We start from the raw sequence: 14,063 nt of genomic DNA, 5'->3' as shown, positions 1-14,063 counted from the left end.
CTTATTTTCTAGGGTCCATGTCACACAGTATTTGTTGCTCCTCTACCAAGGAAAGGGTTTAGGAGTAAATTCATCTGGCACCAGGTCTTATTTTCTAGGGTCCATGTCACACAGTATTTGTTGAACCCTGGTGTAAAATGTGTTAGAGCAGAATACATTGAAATAATAACAAATCAATATGGTGCTGTTACTGCTCATGAGTTCTGAAGAGCTGTGCTAGGTACGCTGGATGCAAATAATGCAAAAGAGAAAACAAAATAATTGATTCTAAGGCTTCTCTAAGCTATTACACTATGCATGGCTTACCTTCCCTGCTGTTGGGGCTGAAGGATATACAGGAGAAGCTGTTTGATTTCTCCAGGCGACAACTGGTAAATGTCTCGTTCTGGCTGGTTTCCACTTCGGATTCTTAGTTCATATCGCATAGCGTGGATAATCCATCTAAATACGAAATAAATAGACCTTAAAGGCACACTCAGATCTGTATGCTTTTTTTTTAAATAACTACATTATCAAATAAAGAACCTGAATGCTGATACTGCATTGTATAATTAATCACATTAATAATGGCTATTTAAAGTGATACTAGAATAATGTTTTGACTGTAAATGTGTGAGTAAAATGTATGCTCAACAAACCTTGGTTTACTAATTGCTGAATCAGTCTATTGCTTTCAGACTACTTACAACATATTATACGTTAAACCTTCCCTGTGGCTCTAGGTATAGAAGATGAAGCATAGCTGTCTCTCTCAAAATCACAGGGCAACAGAAAAAATAAATAAGTCAAAGTATTTATTTAAGGAAAAAGCTGAGATGTTTAATTCAACCATAAAAAAGGATAACTGATGCAGCCGATCATTTTCCAGCATATTTCACTTATAGGAACAATTAGGGTCATTTTTATATATGCATCAGAAATTAATCCCTGCGCTGCAAAAGATCTGGATACAAATGAAATGTTTCAACAGCGTTTAAAATAATAATAATTTGTACGCTAACATTTATCTTGTTTTGCATCCCAGGGTCATACCTCTTTAAAAAAACCTAAGTATATATAATTTTACTTTGGCCAATAAAGGAAATAAATAAATGAGTTACCTATATTTTAACCAATCACTATGTAGCAGGTAAGTGTGTCAGTGTTTACCATAAAAGAAGGTGCATGGAATAAGCAAAGTACATTGCAAAGTGTTTTCAATGTGCAGAATTAAAGGAACATGAAACCCCAAAAGTGGCTTCCATGATTCAGACTGAGCCTACAATTTTAAACAACTTTCCAATTTATTTCTATTATCTAATTTGCTTTACTCTCTTGTTATTTGTTGAAAAGCTCTAAGTAGGCTCAGTAACAGGGACATAGTTGCTGATTGGTGGCTGCACATATATACATCTTGTTATTGGCTTACACATATGCTCAGCTAGCTCCCAGTAGTGCATTGCTCCTCCTTCAATAAAAGATACCAAGAGAATGAAGCAAAATTGATAGTTGTTTAAAATGATATGCTCTTCCTGAATTATGAAAGGTTTAAAGTCCCTTTAAGATAATTGTGCCTAAGTAAAGGACTATACCTAGTTAAAATAAAAGCAAACACATAATAGTCATCACTGGTCACTGCACTTGTAAAAGAAAATAAACATAAATCTCTCATGCATCTTAAAGCCTTTTTTGTGTGTTTTTAGCAAATGGAAGAGATGTTTGATCTGTGACAATTATAGTTCCTTAGATATTAATAGGTTTGTACTGTATTTTGCTTTATTAAGCTTTATTACCATTATGCACTTTCATCCATTATTTCACTGAGAAAACAAGTTATGTTTTTATTCACCCACAGACCTATTAGCATAAACTTTAGTGTCTCAGTTACTATGTTTGCACGAAGAGCAAATGATAACACTACATTTGCCCTAGATCTCACAATTATTCCTCCATGGCTGCTTGATGTTAATAAATACAACATTTTATGAAGCTGTAATGATGGCACACTGCATAATTGTATTCTTTTTAATTTGGGATAGTTAGTAATTGGCATAACGCCAGTCAAACTCGGAACATACACTGCTTGCTTAATTGCAATTATTTGTTATAGTTATTTAAAGACTCAAAACCATGTGCACCCAGTCAATTGTGAACTCTACTTATCATAGCAAATGTTGACAAACGACAACAATTACTCTAATTAGTTTAAAAAATAAGCTCACATTTTCTAGCGTTTGACTTTGTAATCTGAACAATCGCTGTTATGGCTACTAATAACCTTCCCATGTGTTTCCTAAATTTCAATAACTTTATTGTGGTCCTTCATTTGACACAATCACACAATATATGTGAAAAATAATGTACTATATACATTTGCTATGTATGTCCCAAAAATATCAATTACTGCTCCCTTGTACATGAAAATAGGATATGCAGTGGTGATCCAATAAGAGAGATACACTAGAGAGAAGCGGGATTTCTTAAAAAAATAGTAAACAGGAAATTAATACTAGACAAGCTGTATTCAAAGCAAAGATAACCCTGAAAACATATTATATATATATATATATATATATATATATAACATAATTTATGTAAGAACTTACCTGATAAATTCATTTCTTTCATATTAGCAAGAGTCCATGAGTTAGTGACGTATGGGATATACATTCCTACCAGGAGGGGCAAAGTTTCCCAAACCTTAAAATGCCTATAAATACACCCCTCACCACACCCACAATTCAGTTTAACGAATAGCCAAGAAGTGGGGTGATAAGAAAAAAGTGCGAAAGCATATAAAATAAGGAATTGGAATAATTGTGCTTTATACAAAAAAATTATAACCACCACAAAAAAAGGGCGGGCCTCATGGACTCTTGCTAATATGAAAGAAATGAATTTATCAGGTAAGTTCTTACATAAATTATGTTTTCTTTCATGTAATTAGCAAGAGTCCATGAGCTAGTGACGTATGGGATAATGACTACCCAAGATGTGGATCTTTCCACACAAGAGTCACTAGAGAGGGAGGTATAAAATAAAGACAGCCAATTCCTGCTGAAAATAATCCACACCCAAAATAAAGTTTAATGAAAAACATAAGCAGAAGATTCAAACTGAAACCGCTGCCTGAAGTACTTTTCTACCAAAAACTGCTTCAGAAGAAGAAAATACAACAAAATGGTAGAATTTGGTAAAAGTATGCAAAGAGGACCAAGTTGCCGCTTTGCAAATCTGATCAACCGAAGCTTCATTCCTAAACGCCCAGGAAGTAGAAACTGACCTAGTAGAATGAGCTGTAATCCTATGAGGCGGAGTCTTACCCGACTCAACATAGGCAAGATGAATTAAAGATTTCAACCAAGATGCCAAAGAAATGGCAGAAGTTTTCTGGCCTTTCTAAAACCGGAAAAGATAACAAATAAACTAGAAGTCTTTCGGAAAGACTTAGTAGCTTCAACATAATATTTCAAAAGCTCTAATAACATCCAAAGAATGCAACGATTTCTCCTTAGAATTCTTAGGATTAAGACATAATGAAGGAACCACAAAGTCTCTACTAATGTTGTTGGAATTCACAACTTAGGTAAAAAATTCAAAAGAAGTTCGCAACACCGCCTTATCCTGATGAAAAATCAGAAAAGGAGACTCACAAGAAAGAGCAGATGATTCAGAAACTCTTCTGGCAGAAGAGATGGCCAAAAGGAACAAAACTTTCCAAGAAAGTAATTTAATATCCAATGAATGCATAGGTTCAAATGGAGGAGCTTGAAGAGCCCCCAGAACCAAATTCAAACTCCAAGGAGGAGAAATTGACTAATGACAGGCTTTATACGAACCAAAGCTTGTACAAAACAATGAATATCAAAAAGAATAGCAATCTTTCTGTGAAAAAGAACAGAAAGAGCAGAGATTTGACCTTTCAAGGAACTTGCGGACAAACCCTTATCTAAACCATCCTGAAGAAACTGTAATATGCTCGGTATTCTAAAAGAATGCCAAGAAAAAAGATGAGAAAGACACCAAGAAATATAAGTCTTCCAGACTCTATAATATATCTCTCTGGATACAGATTTACGAGCCTGTAACATAGTATTAATCACAGAGTCAGAGAAACCTCTTTGACCAAGAATCAAGCGTTCAATCTCCATACCTTTAAATTTAAGGATTTCAGATCCTGATGGAAAAAAGGACCTTGAGACAAAAGGTCTGGTCTTAACGGAAGAGTCCACGGTTGGCAAGAGGCCATCCGGACAAGATCCGCATACCAAAACCTGTGAGGCCATGCCGGAGCTACCAGCAGAACAAACGAGCATTCCTTCAGAATCTTGGAGATTACTCTTGGAAGAAGAACTAGAGGCGGAAAGATATAGGCAGGATGATACTTCCAAGGAAGTGATAATGCATCCACTGCCTCCGCCTGAGGATCCCGGGATCTGGACAGATACCTGGGAAGTTTCTTGTTTAGATGAAAAGCCATCAGATCTATTTCTGGAAGTTCCCATATTTGAACAATCTGAAGAAATACCTCTGGGTGAAGAGACCATTCGCCCGGATGCAACGTTTGGCGACTGAGATAATCCGCTTTCAAATTGTCCATACCTGGGATATGAACCGCAGAGATTAGACAGGAGCTGGATTCCGCCCAAACCAAAATTCGAGATACTTCTTTCATAGCCAGAGGACTGTAAGACCCTCCTTGATGATTGATGTATGCCACAGTTGTGACATTGTCTATCTGAAAACAAATGAACAACTCTCTCTTCAGAAGAGGCCAAGACTGAAGAGCTCTGAAAATTGCACGGAGTTCCAAAATATTGATCGGAAATCTCACCTCCTGAGATTCCCAAACCCCTTGTGCCGTCAGATACCCCCACACAGCTCCCCAACCTGTAAGACTTGCATCTGTTGAGATTATAGTCTAGGTCGGAAGAACAAAGAAGCCCCCTGAACTAAACGATGGTGATCTGTCCACCATGTCAGAGAGTGTTGTAAAATCGGTTTAAAGATATTAATTGAGATATCTTTGAGTAATCCCTGCACCATTGGTTCAGCATACAGAACTGAAGAGGTCGCATGTGAAAACGAGCAAAGGAGATCGCATCTGATGCGGCAGTCCTAAGACCCAACATTTCCATGCATAAGGCTACCAAAGGGAATGATTGTGACTGAAGGTTTTGACAAGCTGATATCAATGTTAAACTTCTCTTGTCTGACAAGGACAGAGTCATAAACACTGAATTTATCTAGAAACCTAAAAAGGTTACCCTTGTCTGAGGAATCAATGAACTGATTGGTAAATTGATCCTCCAACCATGAACTTGAAGAAACAACACAAGTCGATTCGTATGAGATTCTTTGAAAATGAGAAGACTGAGCAAATACCAAGATATCGTCCAAATAAGGAAATACCAAAACCCTATTCTCTGATTACAGAAAGAAGGGCACCGAGAACCTTTGAAAAAAATTCTTGGAACTGAGGCTAGGCCAAACGGTAGAGCCAAAAAACTGGTAATGCTTGTCTAAAAAGAGAATCTCAGACACTAAAAAGTGATCTGGATGAATCGGAATATGCAGATACACATCCTGAAAATCTATTGTAGACATATAATGCCCTTGCTAAACAAAAGGCAGGATAGTCCTACAGTAACCATCTTGAATGTTGGTATCCTAACATAACGATTCAATAATGATAAATCCGGAACTGGTCTGAAGGAATTGACCTTCTTTGGTACAATGAAGAGATAAAATAAAACCCCAGCCCCTGTTCCAGAACTGGAACTGGCATAAATACTCCAGCCAACTCTATATCTGAAACACATTTCAGAAATGCTGAGCCTTTGCTGTGTTAACTGGGACACGGGAAAGAAAAGAATCTCTTAGCAGGAGGCCTTAACTTGAAGCCAATTCTGTACCTTTCTGAAACAATGTTTCTGAAACCAGAGATTAAGAACGGAATTGATCCAAATTTCTTTGAAGAAAACGTAATCTGCCCCATACCAGCTGAGCTGGAATAAGGGCCGCACCTTCATAGGTACTTAGGAGCTGGCTATAGGTTTCTATAAGGCTTGGATATATTCCAAACTGGAAATAGTTTCCAAACTGATACCGCTCCTGAGGATGAAGGATCAGGCTTTTGTTCCTTGTGAGAAAAGGAACGAAAATGATTATTTACCCTGGAAAGAAAGGGAAAGCAAAGTTGACTTAGAAGACATGTCAGCATTCCAAGTTTAATCCATAAAGCTTTTCTAGCTAAAATAGCTAGAGACATATACCTGACATCAACTCTAATGATATCAAAAGATGGTATCACCAATAAAATTATTAGCATGTTATAGAATAATAATAATGCTATAAAATTATGATCTGTTACTTGTTGCGCTAAAGCTTCTAACCAAAAAGTTGAAGCTGCAGCAACATCCGCTAAAAATATAGCAGGTCTAAGAAGATTACCTGAACATAAGTAAGCTTTTCTTAGAAAGGATTCAATTTTCCTATCTAAAGGATCCTTAAATGAAGTACTATCTGCCGTAGGAACAGTAGTACATTAGCAGGAGTAGAGACAGCCCCATAAACGTTTACATTTAGTATCAAGAGGACCAGAATCCTCTATTTCTAATGCAAATAACACTTCTTTAAGTAAAGAACGAATAAATTCCATCTTGAACAAATACAAAAATTTATCAGCATCAGAATGATGATGTTCATTTAAAAATTCATCTGAAAAAAGAGAAGTTTTAAAAGACTTTTATGTATACTAGAAGGAGAAATAACAGACATAGCCTTCTTAATGGATTTAAAAAATAAAATCTCTTATGTTATCAGGAACACTCTGAAAATTAGATGTTGACGGAACAGCAACAGGTAATGTAACAGTACTAAAGGAAATTTTATCTGCATTAATAAGTTTGACATGACATGCAATACAAATAACAGCTGGAGAAACAGATACCAAAGTTTATAGCAGATACACTTAGCTTGGTAGCTCCAGCACTGTGCAGTGATTTTCCTGAAGTATCTTCTGACTCAGTTGCAACGTGGAACATCTTGCAATATGTAAAAGAAAAAAACAACATATAAAGCAAAATTGATCAAATTCCTTAAATGACAGTTTCAGGAATGGGAAAAAATGCCAAAGAACAAGCTTCTAGCAACCAGAAGCAATAAAAAATGAGACTTAAATAATGTGGAGACAAAAGTGACGCCCATATTTTTTCGCGCCAAATAAGACGCCCACATTATTTGGCGCCTAAATGCTTTTTGGCGCCAAAAATGACGCCACATCCGGAACGCCGACACCTTTGGCGCAAAATAACGTCAAAGAATGACGCAACTTCCGGCGACACGTATGACGCCGGAAACGGAAATAGAATTTTTGCGCCAAAAAAGTCCGCGCCAAGAATGACGCAATAAAATGAAGCATTTTCAGCCCCCGCGAGCCTAACAGCCCACAGGGAAAAAGTCAAATTTTAAGGTAAAAAATGTTAAATTAAAATGCATTATCCCAAATATGAAACTGACTGTCTGAAAAATAAGGAAAGTTGAACATTCTGAGTCAAGGCAAATAAATGTTTGAATACATATATTTAGAACTTTATAAACAAAGTGCCCAACCATAGCTAGGAGTGTCACAGAAAATAAGATTTACTTACCCCAGGACACTCATCTACATATAGCAGATAGCCAAACCAGTACTGAAACGAGAATCAGCAGAGGTAATGGTATATATAAGAGTATATCGTCGATCTGAAAAGGGAGGTAAGAGATGAATCTCTACGACCGATAACAGAGAACCTATGAAATAGACCCCTTAGAAGGAGATCACTGCATTCAAATAGGCAATACTCTCCTCACATCCCTCTGACATTCACTGCACGCTGAGAGGAAAACCGGGCTCCAACTTGCTGCGGAGCGCATATCAACGTAGAATCTAGCACAAACTTACTTCACCACCTCCATCGGAGGCAAAGTTTGTAAAAACTGAATTGTGGGTGTGGTGAGGGGTGTATTTATAGGCATTTTAAGGTTTGGGAAACTTTGCCCCTCCTGGTAGGAATGTATATCCCATACGTCACTAGCTCATGGACTCTTGCTAATTATATGAAAGAAATATATATATACACACACATATACAGTATATATATATATACACACAGTATATATATATATATATATATATACAGTGTACACTTTAAAAAAAAAAAAAAAAATTGTAAATAGAAATGTAAACAAGTTTCTATAAAGTACTTTAGTTTCCATAAGGTAATGGGTACCAACATATTGGAGCCTAGATTTTCACTTATCTATCTCTTCTGATGAGAACATTTACAGACAGATATAGAACAGGCAAAAAAAAAAAAAAAAAACAATGTGCAAACAAGGCTCGGTGTAATACACAATTGTTAAAGTAACTAACAGTATCTCAACACAAGATTGGTTGCACATTTTCTTTTGTTGCCTGTTTTATATTTGTCCCTAATTATAATTATAAATACTCAAATAGAATTGAGAAAAAAATAATTTTTAGAGTTAAATTACAGGAAAAGGTGACACACAAATAATGAAACTATATTGAAAAGTGTTTTATTACAAATAATGAAACATTGTATATTATATTATTTATTTGTATAGCTCCGTGAAATATTATAATCTCTGTTTAAAAGTAAATAAAGTAAAATAAAAAAAAATGGATATATTTTTTTTTGTGATTGACTTTTGAAACTACTTCAAATTTAAAGTTTGTGAAGCACTAGCTTTTTATTTATTTATTTTTTCTACTTTTACAATTTTTATTAGTAAAACTATCTACGAAAAATGTCATCATGAAAGAAATTTCAAATGAAATTTAAAAAATATTCAGATAGTCTAATAAATGTGCAAATAATTCTCAGTGGAATCCAGGTGACCTTGTAGGTAATAAGCTCAGCTTGTGATTAGAACTGCACAGCGGACAATTTTTTAGACAAGCAGATTCCTTCAACCAAAAAGCTATTGTCACTTTTAATATCCCCCAAACCCCTCCACCCCTTTTTCAATCATCAAGCAACAGAAAATAAGACATCAGATTTACAAAAAGGACTCAGTGAAAGACATTAAAATGCAAGACTATTACTAGTTTATGTAGCTCCAGTTTTTGATTTTCTTGGGTTGTGGAGGAATTGAGTTAATTACATCTCCTGGTTACTATATATGATAAAACAAATGTTGGCATAATGTGTTCAGTGTTAAAAGCACAGTCTTTTTTCCCAGAAAAAAAAGGGGGGGGGGGTACTTTGAAGAAGAATGCATTCATGTCTCAAATCCCTTCGGCAGACGAAATAGCCATTAGGAAAACAGTATACCAATTAACAATTTTAAAGTGACTCAATGAAATTGTTTAAATGACATGAAATGTAATCTGTGCAGTGTTCCTTTTAAGGTACATTAAGGAAGTAGATTTTTAAACACTGTTAATCTCTTTAAATCCTGAGCAAACATGTGTCTGTCTGGTTGATGAGCAAGTTCCTGCTAATATACAGAACTGGTATAAAAGCTACAGGTTCTGAGGGGCATGAGATTTGTTTGTTGTTGTTTATAGCTTGCAAGATTAATAGTATATACTGCATTTTACAGGTTTTTTTTTTTTAAATATCTATACAGAACAAACTTGAAAAAACTAAATTTATGCTTATTAGATAAATTCCTTTCTTTTGGGAATATCAACACCTGGCCACCAGGAGGAGGCAAAGACACCCCCAGCCAAAGGATATAAATATCCCTCCCACTTCCCTTATCCCCCCAGTCATTCGGCCGAGGGAACAAGGAAAAGCAAGAGAAACATTAGGGTATAGAGGTGCCAGAAGAAAAAATAACAGGGAAGCCGCCCTAAAAATAGTACGGACAGGTCGTGGACTCTCTCTGCCAGTAAAGAAAGGAATTTATCTGGTAAGCATAAATGTTGTTTTCTTTCCAAAGGCAGGGAGAGTCCACGACTTCATTCATTACTGTTGGGAACTAATACCCAAGCTCCAGAGAACACTGAATGAACAAAACGGGAGGGCAAAAAGGCGGACTCTAATCTGAGGGCAGCCTGTAACACTTTTCTCCCAAAAGCTGCCTCCGCAGAAGTAAAAACATCAAATTTATAGAACTTTTAAAAAGTATGTATGGAGGAACATGTAGCCGCCTTACAAATCTGATCCATAGAAAATTAATTCTTGAAAACCCAGGAAGAAGAAACTGCTCTAGTGGAATGAGCCGTTATCCTCTCAGGAGGCTGTTGTCTAGCCGTCTCATAAGCCAAATGGATGATACTTCTCAGCCAGAAAGATAATGAAGTCGCAGTAAGCTTACCAGAGTATAACACAAACAAGGAAGAGGATTGCCTGAAATCCTTAGTAGCCTGAAGATAAAATTTTAAGGCACATTCCACGTCCAGATTGTGGAGCAAACGTTCCTTCGAGGAAGAAGGATTAGGACAAAGGGAAGGAATATCAATTTCCTGATTGATGTTGCGATTCAAGACTACCTTAAGTAGGAAACCTAACTTAGTACGTAACACCACCTTATCAGCATGGAAATTAATGTAATGTGGATCACACTATAAAGCAGAAATTTCAGAGATTCTACGAGTTGAGGTAATAGTCAACAAAAACAAAACCTTCCAGGATAGAAGCTTAAGATCAACAGAATGCATAGGCTCAAACGGAGCCTGCTGCAAAACACTAAGAACAAGGTTGAGGCTCCAAGGAGGAGCAACAGGTTTAAACAAAGGCCTGATTCTAGCCAAAGCCTGAACAAAGGACTGCACGTCCAGAAGATCCACTAAACTCTTGTGCAGTAAGACCGACAGGGCTGAGACCTGACCCTTCAGAGAATTGGCGGATAAACCCTTTTCCAAACCATCTTGGAGAAAGGCTAGAATTTGGGTAACCTTCATCTTGTGCCATGGAAGACTACGTTCCTGACACCATTGAAGGTAAGTACGCCATACCTTGTGGTAAATATGGTGAGTGACCGGCTTGCGAGCCTGGATTAAAGTGTCACACTATCCGAAAAAACCTCTATTGGATAAGACTAAACGTTCAATTTCCACGCAGTCTCAGAGAATCAAGATTTTGTTGTAGGAAAGGACCCTGAGTCAAAAGGTCCGGACGACAAGGTAACCTCCGAGATCTGCAAACCAAGTCTTTTGTGGCCATGAAAGAGCTATTAGAATCACCGGAGCCTGCACTTGCTTGATGTGAGCCACTACTCGAAGAAGAAGGGTGAATGGAGGAAAAAGATATATGAGATTGAATCTCCATGGAACCGCTAATGCGTCTACCAATTCCACTTGAGGATCCCTCAATCTCGACCCATAGCTGGGTATCTCTGAGAACACCTCGGGTGGAGAGCCTACTCCCACGAGTGAAAGGAATGTCTGCTGAGGAAGTCCGCTTCCCAGTTGTCCACACCCGGGATGTGAATCGCGGAAAGAAGACAGTTGTAAGATTCCGCCCATTGAAGAATTTGAGATACCTCTATCATTGCTAGGGAACTTCTTGTTCCTCCCTGGTGGTTGTCCTATAGTGATGAAAGGCAAAGAATGACTGGGGGGATGGGGAAAGTAGGAGGGATATTTATAGCCTTTTGCTGGGGTGTCTTTGCCTCCCCCTGGTGGCCAGGTGTTGATATTCCCAACAGTAATGAATGAAGTTTTTTTCAACAAGCAAAATCCCTGCTGTACCCAGCTGATTACATCCACATTCTTTATTTGTTTAGCCCATTCCCTATACCTGACCAAAGTGCAGACAGATCCAATACTGGTTCTGGATATGCACACTGCCATGCAGCCTGTGCAACAATACCTGACCAAAGTGCAGGCCGACCCAATACTGGTTCTGCATATGCACACTGCCCTGCAGCCTGTGCAACAGTACCTGACCAAAGTGCAGGCAGATCCAATACTGGTTCTGTATATGCACACTACCCTGCAGCCTGTGCAACAATATCTGACCAAAGTGCAGGCAGATCCAATACTGGTTCTGGATATGCACACTGCCCTGCAGCCTGTGCAACAATACCTGACCAAAGTGCAACAATACCTGACCAAAGTGCAGACAGATCCAATACTGGTTCTGGATATTCAAGTCAAGAATACTTTATTAGCATGACATTATTACATGTGTTGCCAAAATAACAAGAAAACAGATCAATAACAATTTATAAAATAGGAGTATAGTGGGGTAAATATGATGACAGTCCATTTAATCTGATTGGGTGTCCTGGTAATGTGACAGTTTGTTACATATTTTGCTACTATGTTTTTTTCACCTAAATGTACGTATGGTCTTTCTTGTTCAGACATCTGTGGGCAGTCTTTTATTTGTTTTGTTATTTCTGTGAAGTATTTATCCCTTAAGAGTTTGTATCAAAAGTGCAGATCCAATACCGGCTCTGGATATGCACAATACCCTGCCGCCTTGGCAACAATATCTGACCAAAGTGCAGGCAAATCCAATACTGGTTCTGCATATGCACACTGTCCTGCAGTCTGTGCAACAATATCTGACCAAAGTGCAGGCAGATCCAATACTGGTTCTGCATATGCACACTGCCCTGCAGCCTGTGCAACAATACCTGACCAAAGTGTGGACAGATCCAATACTGGTTCTGCATATGCACACTGTCCTGCAGCCTATGAAACAATACATGACCAAAGTGCAGGCAGATCCTATACTCTTTCTGGATATGCACACTGCCCTGCAGCCTGTGCAACAATATCTGACCAAAGTGCAGACAGATCCAATACTGGTTCTGCATATGCACACTGCCCTGCAGCCTGTGCAACAATACCTGACCAAAGTGTGGACAGATCCAATACTGGTTCCGCATATGCACACTGCCCTGCAGCCTATGAAACAATACCTGACCAAAGTGCAGGCAGATCCTATACTCTTTCTGGATATGCACACTGCCCTGCAGCCTGTGCAACAATACCTGACCAAAGTGCAGGCAGATTCAATACTTGTTCTGCATATGCACACTGCCCTGCAGCCTGTACAACAATATCTGACCAAAGTGCAGGCAGATCCAATACTGGTTCTGCATATGCACACTCCCCTGCAGCCTGTGCAACAATATCTGACCAAAGTGCAGACAGATTCAATACCGGCTCTGGATATGCACACTGCCCTGCAGCCTGTGCAACAATACCTGACCAAAGTGCAGGCAGATCCAATACTGGTTCTGCATATGCACACTCCCCTGCAGCCTGTGCAACAATATCTGACCAAAGTGCAGACAGATTCAATACCGACTCTGGATATGCACACTGCCCTGCAGCCTGTGCAACAATACCTGACCAAAGTACAGGCAGATCCAATACTGGTTCTGCATATGCACACTGCCCTGCAGCCTGTGCAACAATACCTGACCAAAGTGCAGGCAGATCCAATATCGGCTCTGGATATGCACACTGCCCTGCAGCCTGTGCAACAATACCTGACCAAAGTGCAGACAGATTCAATACTGGTTCTGCATATGCACACTGCCCTGCAGCCTATGAAACAATACCTGACCAAAGTGTGGACAGATCCAATACTGGTTCCGCATATGCACACTGCCCTGCAGCCTATGAAACAATACCTGACCAAAGTGCAGGCAGATCCAATACCGGCTCTGGATATGCACACTGCCCTGCAGCCTGTGCAACAATATCTGACCAAAGTGCAGACAGATCCAATACTGGTTCTGGATATTCAAGTCAAGTCAAGAATACTTTATTAGCATGACATTATTACAAGTGTTGCCAAAGTAATATGTTACAATAAAACAGATCAATAACAATTTATAAAATAGGAGTATAGTGGGGTAAATATGACGACACTTCATTTAATCTGATTGGGGGTCCTGGTCATGTGACAGTCTGTTACATATGTTGCTACTATTCTGGGAGCTTTGTTTTTTTCTCCTAAGAGTATGTAGTCTTTCTTGTTCAGACATCTGTGGGAAGTCTTTTATTTTGTTATTTCTGTGAAGTATTTATCCCTTAAGAGTTTGTATCTTGTAAAGTATAAGAGGAGGTGTGTTTCAGTCTCTATGTCCCCGCTGTCACACTGCAC

General features: G+C 38.3%; 1 protein-coding gene across 3 annotated transcripts in view; it reads right to left on the bottom strand.

Moving 5' to 3' along the window:
* PHKB (phosphorylase kinase regulatory subunit beta) overlaps positions 1–14,063 on the bottom strand; it is a 1,109,273-nt gene that overhangs the window by 35,960 nt on the left and 1,059,250 nt on the right. For all 3 annotated transcript variants that reach the window (XM_053701982.1, XM_053701974.1, XM_053701966.1), the window contains one exon: positions 307–441. In XM_053701982.1, the coding sequence (XP_053557957.1) occupies positions 307–441 (135 nt within the window). The remainder of the gene's footprint in view (positions 1–306; positions 442–14,063) is intronic.

The sequence above is a fragment of the Bombina bombina genome, chromosome 1 (genome assembly GCF_027579735.1).
Source record: "Bombina bombina isolate aBomBom1 chromosome 1, aBomBom1.pri, whole genome shotgun sequence".
In the NCBI taxonomy this organism is placed as follows: domain Eukaryota; kingdom Metazoa; phylum Chordata; class Amphibia; order Anura; family Bombinatoridae; genus Bombina; species Bombina bombina.
This window is presented reverse-complemented; position numbering and strand designations above follow the sequence as displayed.